The sequence below is a fragment of the Stegodyphus dumicola genome, chromosome 6 (assembly GCF_044657685.1).
Source record: "Stegodyphus dumicola isolate Sdum_Otavi_A_Nest chromosome 6, ASM4465768v1".
Lineage (NCBI taxonomy): Eukaryota > Metazoa > Arthropoda > Arachnida > Araneae > Eresidae > Stegodyphus > Stegodyphus dumicola.
The window spans coordinates 177,197,334-177,212,662 of NC_140773.1; the positions used below are offsets into that span (position 1 = coordinate 177,197,334).

The 15,329-nt window shown below is 33.2% G+C and overlaps 2 protein-coding genes across 4 annotated transcripts in view; one reads left to right on the forward strand and one right to left on the reverse strand.

Annotated features, from left to right (window-relative positions):
* Sgt1 (suppressor of G2 allele of skp1) overlaps nt 1–8,978 on the reverse strand; it is a 67,755-nt gene extending 58,777 nt beyond the window's left edge. Inside the window, exon 1 of the mRNA XM_035362641.2 lies at nt 8,828–8,978. Coding sequence (XP_035218532.1) covers nt 8,828–8,856 — 29 coding nt within the window. The 5' untranslated portion in view covers nt 8,857–8,978. The remainder of the gene's footprint in view (nt 1–8,827) is intronic.
* A 176-nt stretch (nt 8,979–9,154) lies between these two features.
* The window catches only part of Uggt (UDP-glucose-glycoprotein glucosyltransferase), a 211,458-nt gene continuing 205,283 nt past the window's right edge, over nt 9,155–15,329 (forward strand). For 2 of the 3 annotated variants that reach the window (XM_085819198.1, XM_085819199.1), the window contains exons 1-2: nt 9,159–9,376; nt 9,703–9,845. In XM_085819198.1, coding sequence (XP_085675324.1) covers nt 9,374–9,376; nt 9,703–9,845 — 146 coding nt within the window. In that variant the 5' untranslated portion in view covers nt 9,159–9,373. Of the gene's footprint in view, nt 9,377–9,702; nt 9,846–15,329 lie in introns of all 3 variants that reach the window. The other variant, XM_085819200.1, reaches the window with a different exon arrangement.

Here is a 15,329-nt window from a genome sequence, read left to right on the forward strand (position 1 = left end):
ACTTATAATTTAGGTAAAAAGAATAGGTATCCGACACCCTTAAATGTTTACTGAACGTTTTCCTTTTATTAATTTTTTAATATTCCTTTATTTGTATAAATTAACGTGCTATGGAAATTTACACAACAGAAATGACGAAAAAGTGCATATGCTATCTCCATGTAAACACATTTTTCTTGTAAAACAATTACGCACTTTTAAAAGTTTAAATTCAAATACAAATAAACTATTAATAAGATCAGTAGGTTATTTAAAATATATTCCACACAATTCCTCTAAGCTTTCATTCATAAACTAAAAAAATATCGAATGAAATAACGTTTGTTTTGCGTTAATTACCATGCCTACAGGGCGATAACTCGCCATTTCAAATATGACCGCAAAGCAGACGTTTCCTCCAATGAGAGCAGCCCGTAGAGAAATGGTCTGTAGGCTTTGTGAATATGCATGCGACAATCCACGCTCGCTGAGTAATTCCCTTGCTGCTGAAGCGAATGCGAAAAAAATAATCTGGCACCCACAAAGAAAAGAGTGGGAGAAACAAGTTGAGTGCATTGGATTGGCTGGTTAAGCGGCAAGTTGGGAGAAAATGCAGGTTACTGGATTCAAAGTAGTCGGTAGTTGGCTTTAAAACACTATGCAATTGGCGAAAATCGCTGAATTCGCGAAAAATTCTAAAATTTCGACAAAAATCACTAAAAACACTTGAAAAAGGAAAAAAATCGTAAAAAAATGGATTACGATCGTAAAATCGTTAAGACAAACGCATTTTCGTAAAAATTATGAAAAATTCGTAAAAGTTGGCAGGTATGCATGTGCGAAAACGGTGTTTTTGGGAGACATTTTAGGCTTAAAGTTCCAAATGTCGACAAAAAATTTAGATGGTAATATGGCACTATGGAGTTTCTCACCAAACATTTTTGGAGAGAAATTTGGTGACTTGAGGCCGCATATAAGAGTATTTCCCTACGAATTTTCAATTGATATTTTTATATTTTAAATTGTAGAAATATATTTATAGTCATCTTTATGCAATGCATTCCTCAAATTAAACTTTAAATATTAATTTATATTACATTTTTTTTTCTTTTCTTCTGGGACAGCATATGTAAGCAAAATTTGAAAATTGTTTCCTATTATGTTTTCTAAACAAACTTGAAACAGTTAAAATGTTTTAGGCAAAAAATATTTAACCACTTGCGCTAAAAAGACGCGCCACGCACGTCGAGATGCTTTTGTCTCAAAGTGCGAGCGACGTGAACACCACATCGATAGGCATTTATCGCAAAAATGAAAACGTGATGCACACATTGCCTAACAATGAGATTGTTTATTTCTCGAGTTACAGCTCTGGATTGCACTCGCAGACGCAGAGCGGCATAAATGAGACACTACCGCTTGTTATATTGTAGCACACGGCACCGCAACCTTGAAGTTTAGTCGTAGCGCAAATGGTTAAATCTATGATATTATATTAAAATATGATGAATTGTCTGAACTGCATAATAGATTACGAAATGGGGATTCTTTCCTTCTATTTAGCATAGATGGCCAGCATTCAGTAACGGGCTTAACACTCCTCAGCTTATTGTTTGATTGGTCATCGTAATGCATCTGGGATTAGAGTAGACTGAAGGGTACCCCTTGTATTACCACAAAGTTGCTGTTTCATTTATTGCCAAGTTGTTGTTTTATTTATCACTCAGTTGTTGCTTCATTTATTAACCAAGTAGTTTAATGTTCCGTAAATACACTTTTACCTAGAATTGGGTGCTCCTTTGACTTTTTAAGTGAAAATACATCGATGTGGACAAAGTCAAGGGAGTGCACAATGCCAAGTTTGAAACAATTCTCTGATGTTTTTGTGTTTTTTGTTCATCCTTTCTTAAATCCACTTTGATAAGGGGAGATACAATTATTCATCTCTTCATCTCTAACAGTAAACCAGCGTTGATGATCATTTTGAGCAGTGAAAATAGGTTGATGTGTACATGGATAAAGGGAGTGCACAATGCCTAGTTTGCACATGGATGTGTACATGGGTAGAGTTTGCGCAATTCTTTTACTCGTTTTTTTTTTTTCATCTTTGTGTAGTAGTGATTTTTGGCGCTAAAATTGCCACTACACAAAGCCAGAATAACTAATCAAAGAATTGCACAAACTCTGTATCCATGTACCGCCAAAAATCACCAAGGGATACCTGTAAATATACTTTTACCACATTTGGCACTGATTCAGAATTTTATGTTTGAACAACCCCCTGATAATTATGAGTAGAATTTGAAAGCTAGACATTGTAGTAACAGCCTTAGCTGTAATATCTGTTAGTTCATTTCCTTTTATGCCAGCAAGGCCAGGGATTCAGATCAGAAGTAGAGAATCTGATGTTCCCAACATTAAGTTTCAGAATTCCAGTAATGATAGGATGCGAACTGTAAGTAGGATCTTTCAATGACGCTAAGGAACTCAATCTGGGCAGATAATGAAATTCTTACAACGTTGTTTTGAGAGGAAGATTAAAGCCTGATAAACCACAGTAAGTTTAGAAGTGAACAATTGTTGGGAGTACGAGGGCAATCCCCCCAAAAAAAGGTCTCCTATTTTTTGGGGACGTAGAGAAAGTTTTAATACGGTTGTTGGCAACACTGTTGTGAGTGGTGCCTTCTCCGCTACCACATAAGCACGCAGGCGCTTCGCTCGGATGCTCAGTCTTGGCTTGGCAGCCATTCGAAAAGGAGCTCCCGATAAACGTTACCGCGAAGTTATTCAATTTTGGTTGAATTTCACCGCCTATTGACAGAAGTGTATGGACAGTCGTGCATGGATGTCAAAAACATTCGCAAGTGGTGTAGAGAGTTTACAGCCGGTCGTACTGAAATTCATGACGAAGAAAGGAGCGGGAGGTCGTCAATTGCCGACGAGACAATCGCGAAAGTTTGAGTTCGTATTCGTTGAGTTTCGCGATTGTTGAGTTCGTAAAATGCATAAAGATCGGAGGATCATCTGGATGCTCCTGAAGCTCCTCAACGCTTCCTGAAGGGCATGGCAGCAAGCTGGTATGACATGGGCATTGTAAAACTGCTACAGCGTCTACAAAAATGCATCGACCGAAATGGCGATTATGTTGAAAAATAAAGCATTCTGCAATCTTTAAAATGATGTAGCAATTATAGAAAATAAACGGTTCCTTGTATATCTAAAAATCTAGGAGACCTTTTTTTGGGATTGCCCTTGTAACTGAAACCCAACAATTGTTTCTTCCACTACAAAAGCTGCATCAATATGATCTCGGGAATTTCATCCATCTGTAAGAGAGGAATATAATTTCTATATCTATGCCTATATACCACAAAGATCTACCTGTAAATGATATTATTAGTGAGAAATTCTCCAGTTGTGTGTTGATATTAGACATACTGCACTGCTCTAGCAAGGTGATCGATACAAACAAGAACATGAATAATTGAGTAAATGAAAATGGATGGGATTCTTGCTCTGCGACATGATTTTTAAATAATGCTTGATATACAGATGATCACGTCAGGGAAGTCTTGTTACATTCCACGAGATATACTAAAAGTAACAGTGCAGATCCAAAGTGCTTGGTGATGCAGAGGATCAAATTTGGTCAGCACAGAATGCCTTGCTGACCCATAAATAACTGACCTGTAGTCAAGTTTTAAGAGAATAAAGGCTCTCTATATAAGAAGCACTAAACTGCAATTGGCTCCCCAAAAGTATTTGACAGAACTTTCAGAACATTCATATTTTTAAATATTTCTTTTTTAGAGAGAAATGGAAAAGCAATGGGGAAGAAAAGCAAGTTTGTGTTCGAAAAGTCCCCATGGAATTTTATCTCCTTTCCTAAAGGAATCAGTATAACCTGCAAATAAAGTTCAGGACAGGGAATCTTCTTGTGACAAAAGTGCATACACAGTCTTTGGCTGATCTTTGGAATATGGTAACTGGTAGTTTGGCAACATTTTGGAGGCGATAAAGGTTACTACCTAGGACTCTGGTAATAATGTGAGCAGTACTCAGTTCCGATTATGCATTATTTTGTGCGAGGGAAATGAGAGATCATGAGATATGTCATGTGATATTAATGGACGAATTACAGTTCTTTAATCGGAAAAGGGGGGAATTTGGAAAAATATCTGTGGCAGTATATTATTTTGTATTAAGCTTCATTGTGTGTTGTGTGAAGTAGTGTTGAATAATTTTCGGATTGTATGGCACTGTGTAATATTATTTTAAAGATCCGGAAACAGGTGCACATACCAATACAATAGAGGGCACGTGGAGTGCTATAAAAAGCGCCATTCCGAGGCATTGTGATAAAGAGAATTTTGCTTTTTATTTAGCGGAGGAAAAATTCGCAGAAAAAATCGTTCAATAATTTTATTGAATCAATAATAAAAGTGTATCCACCATGTAAGTAAGATTCTGAAGAAGATTAGGTAAGTTAGTATTTTTAATTATTTGAGGATATTATTTTTATGCATTGTTCTAAATGTAAGGTGGAAGTAAAGTAATTTGGTATTATTGGAAAATTGTTATTAGCAATGATTTAGTTTAAAGTAATTAGGATTGTAAGCTAATTTTTATTAATTTAATGTATGTGCTTATTTATATTTAGTGTTTTTGAATTAAATTATATTTTCATTAAATGATAGTTATTTTGTGAATTATATGTTTGTAGAATTTGGTATACGTTAGAGTGGAAGTAAACGTGCATGGAAATAATTTAAATATTTGACACTAAGTATTTGTAAATATTTGTAATGTTTGCGGTATGAATTAGTTAGTGACGTTTGTAATATAATAGATAATGTACAGGTAAAAGTTTTTGGATATTTTATTTATTTTATACGTGGAAATGTTCATATTTGGAAAGGGTATATACTTTTTCGCGATCAGGTAATTTCATATATGTTCTTTTTACCGGGTTTAAAGATTCAGAAAATTGTCATGCATTTTCGTGAAATTTTTCCAATTTATGAGAAAAAAGCAGTGTACATGGATATAGTGAAGAGTGTGCGCAATGCCATTTTTGTGCAATTCTGGGATGTTTTTTTAAGTAAAAATAAGTCGACGTGTACATGGTTTAGTGATATTTTAATTAAATGATAGTTATTTTGTGAATTTTATGTTTGTAGGAATTTGGTATATGTTTAAAGTTGAAGTAAACATGCATGGAAATAATTTAAATATTTGACACTAAGTATTTGTAATGTTTGCGGTATGAATTTGTTGGTGACGTTTATAATGTAATAGATGATTTAGAGGTAAAAGTTTTTGGATATTTCATTTATTTTATACGTGGAAATGTTTATATTTAGAAAGGGTATATACTTTTTCGCGATCAGGTAATTTCATATATGTTCTTTTTACCGGGTTTAAAGATTCAGAAAAATGTCATGTATTTTCATGAAATTTTTCTAATTTATGAGAAAAAAGCAGTGTACATGGATATAGTGAAGAGTGTGCGCAATGCCATTTTTGTGCAATTCTGGGATGTTTTTTTAAGTAAAAATAAGTCGACGTGTACATGGTTTATGTGTATGTGTTATTCTGAAAAATGCGCAAGGAGTTTGCTATTGTGCACTTTTTCCCAATTTTGCAGTGAATATTCGTCATGATTAAGCAGTTTTGTTAGATAAAATTTCTAGCATAAGTGTAATTCGGCTAGTAGATTGTTGGAAAAAGTGTTGAGTAAATAAAAAGAAAAGAAACATGTCTTTACTTCGTTAAAGCAAAATGGCGGCCGAAAAAAAAAATAGAGGGTTACTGTAGCAGAGTTGGTCGCCAAATTTTCGCCAAAAAATCACCAAGTTACCATAATCCAAAGATCAACCCAGTCTTTCAGGGAGAAAACTTGAAACCATTCTCCTGCGACCATTTAACTATTTTGTTCAGAGATTTTTCTAATTTTCTCTTGACATATTTCAGGTCTGCCTCCAGACAACTAACTTGTAGGTTGTCAACATAACGCATTCCATGGATTATTGGGAGAAGCTATTTTACGAAAGAATTAATTTTAAAGCTAAACACAGTGACACTTAGTACACTGCCTTGCGGAATATTTTCTTCTTGACTAAACGCATCAGAGAGCATGCAGCCTATCGTCACATGAAACTTTTTATCCTGTAATCAAGAAATGTTTGATGAAAACTGGCAGACTTCTTCGCTAGGCCACCGTTGTATAAGTTACAAATGATGCTGTACCTTCATGTGGTGTCGCTGGTTTTCGCTATATTAAAAAATATAGAAATGAAGGGATTCCTTTTTACGGGTGCTTTATGGATACCAGTTTCTAACAGTAGAATATTATCAACAATTGCTCATTCTTTCCTAAATCCATTTTGATAAGGGGAGATACAATTATTCATCTCTAAACAGTAAACCAGGTGAGTGTTAACGATCATTTTGAGCAGTTTGCAAAGGCAGCTAGATAAAGTGATGGGACGGCAACAAGAGGGATTTGTAAGGTCTTTTTCTTGTCTGGAAATTGGGATAACAAAAGCTGTTCTCCATGCATTGGGAAATACAAGTTCTTTTCATACTCTGTTGAAAAGAAAGAGGATGGTTGATAGCAAACTTACAGGGGAAATGTTTTAACACAGAATAACTAATGCCATTATGACCAAGCTCTTCTTGACTATGACAAAGCTCTTTTCAACTTCAGCATAGTTAGATCTTGATTATAAAGTGCACGAGTGAGAAAGCTGAAATCAATCGATTGTTTTTCAAAAAGTATCTTCACAGAAAGGAAGGCAGGATGACAGTTACTGCTATTTGAGACAGCTGAAAACACTTCTACGATTGGATTAGCGATTCCTTCCCTGCTGCTTATTATATCACCATTTAACTTAAAAAATGGAGAATGTGAGATCTTTTTATACATCAGAAACTTTCCCAGATCTTCTTCCTTGAAGTAGAGGAGTTTATCGAAGACATACACGAGATCCACGAATTCCTCCAAATCCTCTGATACACTCGATCGCTTTTGCTTTAGCGGTTTTGAGAATCACAAGATTTGATTTGGTAGGATATCACCAAAATATGTTCCAGGATTCCTTTTGTATGGCATCCTGGCATTCAGAATTCCACCAATGCATTGGGTATTCTGGAAATTTTACCAATGATTTTGAAAAAGATATTTCAGGGTTGATCTTCGTATTATGGTAACTTGGCGATTTTTTTGCGAAAATTTGGCGACCAACCCTGCTACAGCAACCTGCTAGTTTCTCTTGGACGCCATTTTGTTTTCATGAAGTAAAGGTTTTTTTTTTTTTTACTCAACATTTTTTTCCGACAGTCTGCTAGCCGAATTATGCTTATGCTAGAACTTTTATGGAACAAAAGTGCTTAATCATGACGAAGATTAAGTGCGAAATTGGGAGAAAGTGCAGAATCGCCCACTGCTTGCCGCGTTTTTAAGAATTGCACATGATTAATTTGCACATTCTTCACAATTTCTTCAGTGAAATATGCATAATGTGAGAAAGAATCCCAATCTGCTTAACAAAAAATGTGATTTGGAGACAGAAGGATTTCCAAGTTCATAATGGTTGAGAAATGTTTGCTATTAATTGGATAATTTCCTACACTAGGTCATGGAATAGTTGTTTGATTTGCTTTCTCCATGGATTTGTATCTCTACTACCCTAAAAATCTTCCCAACTCCCCCCCCCCCAAAAAAAAACTATTGATAGCTCACCAGTTAAATCATCAAACTCTCCCTAATACACACTCTCATTTAGAGAAAATGGAAATGTGTAAAATTACAATGAACTCATTTTGAATTTCAGATGACATACAGGTGACTGAAAATTTTTGAGCCATCTTTAATCTTACAAAGTATTCTCAGACTGCTAGACTATATTTTGCTATTATACATAAAGCGAGTATCAGAGCCAGTGCCACTAGTGGGGGTGCAAAATTTTAAGTTCAGAATAGCACCAAAATTAAGGATGGAATTTTTTTAAATTTAGGAAAGGCAATAAGCCACACAATTTAGGACCCTCAGAGATTCACATGCAGTGCCAAATGGCTGCTGAGTATTACATAAACATATATTAAGCTTGGCTAACATTTGTCGTTATATTCGGAAACCTTCGCCTAATAACCCGTTTTCCTGTATAAATTAAATGTAGCTCATTTCAATTATTTAAGACATTTCTTAAATTCCTACATTTGGTTTCATAAAACGTTTGTTTAAATCTTACCACACTGACACATAGTAAGCAAAAACTAGCATTTGATCATTCTATTGAGATTTCTAAATATTTTAGCATAATTTTCATTGAAAAAGAAATAATATAAATGAAAAAAGAAGTTCAAATTAATCATTGACAAACAAATCTGCTAAAATTGTAAAATGTGCAGCATGCTCAGTTTCTTTATCCGCGGAATGTTTGGAAGATAAAGCGCTGTGATGAAACTTTTTTGGTGTTCCACTTTTTTTTTATTCACGTGTATTTTGTTCACTTGCAGATGGCCACAAAGTATGCCACACGTAATTGAAAATTATCCAATTCTCTTACATAGCTCATGAAATGAAAGAGACTTCTGCACCAAAAGTAATTCATTTATGAACACTTATTCCTGCAAAGTGCTAGAATTATTTGAGTTAAAAAAAGAAGCAAGAACTGAGTAAAAGTTACTGTACACTGGTATTTCGTAATACGTAAAACTAGAATCTTTTAACGCATCTAGAAAATGCTACGAATCAAACTACTAAATGAACAGCTTTAATGAAAACATAAATCTCATACATAAAATATAATTTATGAAAAAAATTATGAGAAAGAAGTTAACATACTTCACATTTGGATTAGAAGAGTTTGCCATTGCTAGGACTATGTAACTTTTCTAAAATTTAAAAACAAACAACATATATAAATAAAATTACCGCATTTACGTATCGAAATATTGGAACGATAGAAATGTCATGGGAACGAGGCTTGTCAGTAGTTTTAACTTTATTTAAATATCTAACAAATCAGAAAAATTCTTAATTGTTTCAATACAAAAAAATTATCTTTCTTTTTTTTTTAACGAAAACTTCTACAAAAGTAATTTTATTTTAAAAATTTAGAAAATCCAATACTTATTGCCCACGTATATGTCGAGTTTGATGTTGTATTATTTCTGCTACTTCCTTTCTGCTGCCGCTTTAACGCAGGTTTCAAATCATGTACAGGCGATGTTGTCCGGCAATTGTACTTTACCTTTAATCCAAATTTAAGACCATATTATATAGATTCAAAATTTAATACTCAATAAATTTTGAAGCGCATCTTTTGATTTTGCTGTGCCACGGCATGTTACCACGGCCTTTGCATTCTACAGTGCTTTATTAATAATAATGGTAGGAAAGTATTGCTACATTTTTAACAAATGCCAATAGTTTTAAATATGATATTTTTGAAAATTAATGAAAGTTTTCAAAACCCCATTAAGTTCGTATGGGAGATTAAATTTTCGTAATAACTTCTTTGTTTTCTTTAAATTTTCGTAATAACTTTTGTGTTTTCTTAAAAGTGTTTTTTATCAAATGCTTAATGTTTACTAATGAATTGCACAGTGTTTTTCTTTATAAAAGTGGTAGATGAGCGCTTCTCTTTAATATTAACTCTTTTTCTCATATTAAATGTGTGCGCTTTAGTTCTTCAAGGAAACTGTTTTATTTTGCAGATAATGATGAATGTGTCAAGATGGTACATTCTACTTTTAATTCTATGTGCTGTTCATATAAATTTTTCGCAGACACTTCAGAAGTCTGTATCTGTAGTTTTGGACTCAAAATGGTTGGACACACCTTTGCATTTAGAAGCTAGGTAAAAAAAATATTGTATTTCATTGTTTTCACGTTATTTTAGTTATTCATGCTTGAATAATGTTCAGAATTTAATGTCATAAAGAAATTGTTAAAATGTTATGGATAATTAAATACATATCCCTAATATTGTTAACGTTTTCTTTTAAACCGTCCAAGTTGAATTTTATGTTAGCAAACATTTAGAAAAATCTAAGTACTAAATTATTTTATATGGGTATTTTTGTGATGTGTGCTGAATTTTGTCACATGCATATACCAAGTTGCACATTTTATTACATGTTACATATATACTTTTAGATAACAATTTATATTAACATTTTGTTTATGTTTCTTCATGATGCATTAAATTTAATAAATCAGTTTATTTTTTATTATTATTCCTATTTTCTCTATTTCTTAAAAGAAGAATTGTATGATTTCTTGTAAACAATATACAACTACTTTTAGGTAAAGTGCAGAATCGCCCACTTATTTGTTTGGCGTTTGCAAGAGTAAGAATTGGATTTCAGTCAATATTCTTTGACATTTTAAGTGAAAATAGGTTGATGTGTACATGGATACCGAGTATGTGTAATTCTTAAAAACGCACCAAGCAGTGGGTGATTCTGCACTTTCCCCTACTTTTAATAGACACTTCTCATAAAATAGAACTCTAGCAAATCAGTTTGTATGTTCAATATGTCTATAATCATATTTTACTGCCAACGATATTAGTATTGGCTATATACATGAGAAAGCTTCATTTTACTACAGATATGCCTTTATCTTTTCGTTCTTGATAATTTCTTCATCTTTAAGTTTAGTTTTTCTTTGCAGTACCCTTTTGTTATTTTTTTTAAGTTTTGAAGAGTCTTGATATAAAAATTATCTCTGTTAACATCTTTATTAAAGTTTTCATCAGATAAGACTGTTACAGAATCAGTACTGTGATCAAACAAGTAATTTATTTGCCTTAAATTGTTAAAAAAAAAAAAAAAAAAAAAAAAAAAACTCCCTCTTCTTTCTTCGGTTGATCTTTACATTATGGTAACTTGGCGATTTTTTGACGAAAATTTGGCAACCAACTCTCCTACAGCAACCCTCTATTTTTTTTTCCCCGCCGCCAGTAAAGACATGTTTCTTTTCTTCTTATCTACTGAACACTTCTTCCAACAATCTACTAGCCGAATTACACTTATGCTAGAAATTTTATCAAACAAAACTGCTTAATCATGACAAATATTCACTGCAAAATTGGGAAAAAGTGCACAATACCATACTCCTTACGCGTTTTTCAAAATAACACATACACATAAACCATGTACACGCCGACTTATTTTTACTTAAAAAAACATCCCAGAATTGCACAAAAATGGCATTGTGCACACTCTTCACTATATCCATGTACACTGCTTTTTTCTCATAAATTAGAAAAATTTCACGAAAATACATGACAATTTTCTCAATCTTTAAACCCGGTAAAAAGAACATATATGAAATTACCTGATCGCGAAAAAGTATTTACCCTTTCCAAATATGAACATTTTCACATATAAAATAAATAAAATATCCAAGAACTTTTACCTCTAAATCATCTATTACATTATACACGTCACCAACGAATTCATACCGCAAGCATTACAAATACTTAGTATCAAATATTTAAATTATTTCCATGCACGTTTATTTCAACTTAAATATATACCAAATTCCTAAAACATAAAATTCACAAAATAACTATCATTTAATTAAAATATCACTAAACCATGTACACGTCGACTTATTTTTACTTAAAAAAACATCCCAGAATTGCAAAAAAATGGCATTGCGCACACTCTTCACTATATCCATTTACACTGCTTTTTTCTCATAAATTAGAAAAATTTCACGAAAATACATGACAATTTTCTGAATCTTTAAACCTGGTAAAAAGAACATATATGAAATTACCTGATCGCGGAAAAGTATTTACCCTTTACAAATATGAACATTTCCACATATAAAATAAATAAAATATCCAAAAACTTTTACCTCTAAATCATCTATTACATTATACACGTCACCAACGAATTCATACCGCAAGCATTACAAATACTTAGTATCAAATATTTAAATTATTTCCTTGCACGTTTATTTCAACTTAAACGTATACCAAATTCCTACAAACATAAAATTCACAAAATAACTATCATTTCATTAAAATATAATTAAATTCAAAACCACTACTTAAAATATAAATGAGCACATACATTAAATTAATAAAAATTACCTTACAATCCTAATTACTTTAAACTAAATCATTGCTAATAACAATTTTCCCAATAATACGAAATTCCTTTCCACCTTACATTTAGAACAATGCATAAAAATAATATCATCAAATAATTAAAAATACTAACTTACCTAATCTTTTTCAGAATCTTGATTACGTGGCGGATACACTTTTCTAATTCATTCAATAAAATTATTGAAAGATTTTTTCTGCGAATTTTTCCTCCATACTTCCTCCGCTAAATAAAAAGCAAACTTCTCTTTATCACAATGCCTAAATACCCATTTCGAATTCACTTTAGTTAGGGCCATGGGATCCAAAAATTAAACAACACTGTTTCACACAACACAGTATAAAGCTAAATACAAAATTTCCACATTTTTTCCTGATTTCCCCCCTTTTCCAATTAAAGAACCGTAATTCGTCCATTAATATCACATGACATATCCCATGATCTCTCATTTCCCTCGCGCAAAATAATGCGTATTCGGAACTGAGTACTGCTCACATTATTACGAAAGTCCCAGGTAGTAACCTTTATCGCCTCCAAAATGTCGCCAAACTACCAGTTACCATATTGTAAAGATCAACCCTTTCTTCTTATTTTTTATTGTTTACTATTGTCTTCATCTGATAGTGTCTAAGTACATCTCGTTTTGTTAGTATTTTCTGCACTCAGCCAAAATAACAAATTATGTAAATTTCTTATAAAATCTTAATTTTTGTTCTGATTAAAAGAAAAACCCAGTAGTTCTGCGAATGATAATTAATCATATTTAATGGTAGTGCACATCTCAACTATTATAGTCACTGCTAGCCATTAAAGTTACTACATCATGAATTTTCTATGCAAAACATCTGAAGTTTACATGAAAAGTAGAATATGATAAGCTGTAAAAATAGTGTAAATGATTAGCATTTCAAGCAGAGCGAGATTAAAACTTTTAGTGGCACTTAACACTTTACTGACCGCTAGCGGTTCAACAGCATACGCACGTCCGACCAGCCGCTCAGCCGCAGATTCTCCCTGTCCTGAATAACTGTCAGGACAATCTGCGAAATCGTCTAAATAAAACTCTCCAGTATGATTTTTTTTTTGCTCACCACAGGGGTGTTTGCTCTGGGGAAATCCCGGAATTCCGGGGATTTTGAACTTTGATACCCGGAAATTCCGGGGATCGTCGTTCAAAAGGAAGTAGGAATAATAATGAATTATTTATTTTGATCTGGGTAATTTTGTTTGCTTTGAAAGCAGAAAACGCAAGGTCAGTGTGTGTGGTGAAAACTTTTCCTTTCTTTCTCCAAAGGCGTGAAAAGGGGGAAAAAACTTTTTTGTTCTTTCCTTATTGCGAGTTATGACTCATTCCCCCGGTTCTCGGACATTCTCTTCTGGATTGTTTTCGGCAAGTAGGCGCGGCAGAAAAAAAAAGGAGAGTTTGACCAGATGTGTGATCACGTGACTCTGGGTTCAAAGGTCTTATCTCTCCTGGCGTGGCGCCAATAAGTAGAGAAGGGGGATTTTTTGCCGTATTAGCTATTTGTCATTGATCACTTCTCAACTTTTTTTTCTCCGCTGTGTAAAATTTTCGTTTCATTTATTGATGCACGTGTAAATTTTTTGTTTCGTTTATTGAAATATTTTTTTATTTATGTACGCAAGAGAATTTCACTATGAAATTTCTCGATATAAATAGTGATATTATACAATTAGAAGAAGGTGTCCGGAATGCATTTAGGTGGATTTGGATTGAACGGAGAGATGGTAATGGGGATACCATCGGCACATGGTGCAAGAAAATAAATGTTGCTGGACAAGCATATTGTGTTTTTTGTAACTCACTGCTGAAGTATTGTGGGGAAGGATTCAAGGCTTTCATAAATAATTCTAAAACTGTGATGCACATAAAATATTCAAAGTGCATTAGACATTCAACGACTTTAAGTAATTATGCTAATTCAAAAAATACTGATGACTTACTGGAGACTGATGCTCGGCCATTGGATATACAGTCAAAAGTCATTAATCCGGACTCGTTGGGACTTCGGCGATTCCGGATTATCGATTTTTCCGGATTATAGATCATCAGTTTAAATCTCGTAAGATGGCATGCAGAAATTTTAAAATTAAAAATATGAAAACGTAATTTATGAAATAAAGAACAATTATAATCTAAAGGGTATCAAAATTTACAAAAAAAAAAAAAGCTTATTATTTATTTGTTTACTTTATTAAACATTTCTTTCAATGTAAGTTGTTTAAGTTCCTTCGTTTTCTGTGATAATACTTTCTCTTTAATTCTATAAACAGACATAATTTCTTGTTCAGTTACAAAGTTCCGCTGTTCAAGTCCCGTTAATTGTTGTGCCGAGAATACCGACTAACTTGTCAATCGAAATTTTTTCGTTTTCACTAACCTCTCTGTCACATTCTTCATGTCTTTATCCATTTTTTGCAGCAATTCCACTTTTTGTTTGATGGACATTGAAACATACTATCATTTTGTACGATCCTTTGGAAGCTCCAGAATCGAAAATTCTATTTAACATAATCGAAAGTTCAAGTTTACTTTTATAAAATTGCTCTTACAGTCTGCAAAAAATAATAAGCCGTATCCATTTCAAAGATTAAGGAACAACGCAATCATCAACATTAGCTGAAATAAATATTTTTAGCTTATATCGTCCGTTATACATAAAACACGCACTCGAAAACGTATTCTGCTCACGCGTAAACGCCTATGCGCATGTGTCAACACGGCGCATGCGCAGAAAGTTTTTAGCTTTGAGGTCCGGATTATGGGTGTCTGAATTAACGACTTTTGATTGTAGTGACAAGAAAAGCACGCCAAGAGGTATTAATAACTTCGTTTATCACCGAGAATTCTCTTTCTTTCAATGTAGCTTCCAATTTAATTGAACTCTGCAAACAGTTGAGCCGCGATCAGACGGCACTAAACTCGTTGGAAATGTCCAGGACTACTGCATGTTATAAAATGAAATATGGGCTCGCAAAAACTATTAAGGAAAATATCATTAAAACTTTAAAGGAGACTCCATTTTCTCTAAATTTGGATGAAAGTACTAGCAATGCTCAAGAAAGTGTACTGGCAATATTGGTGCAGTTTTATGACAACAATCAAAATGAAGTTGTAGTTCATCATTTTGCATCTCTAAAGATGGAATCTTGCAATTCAGAAGCTGCTGTTAAAGCAGTTGTTAATACTATTGAAG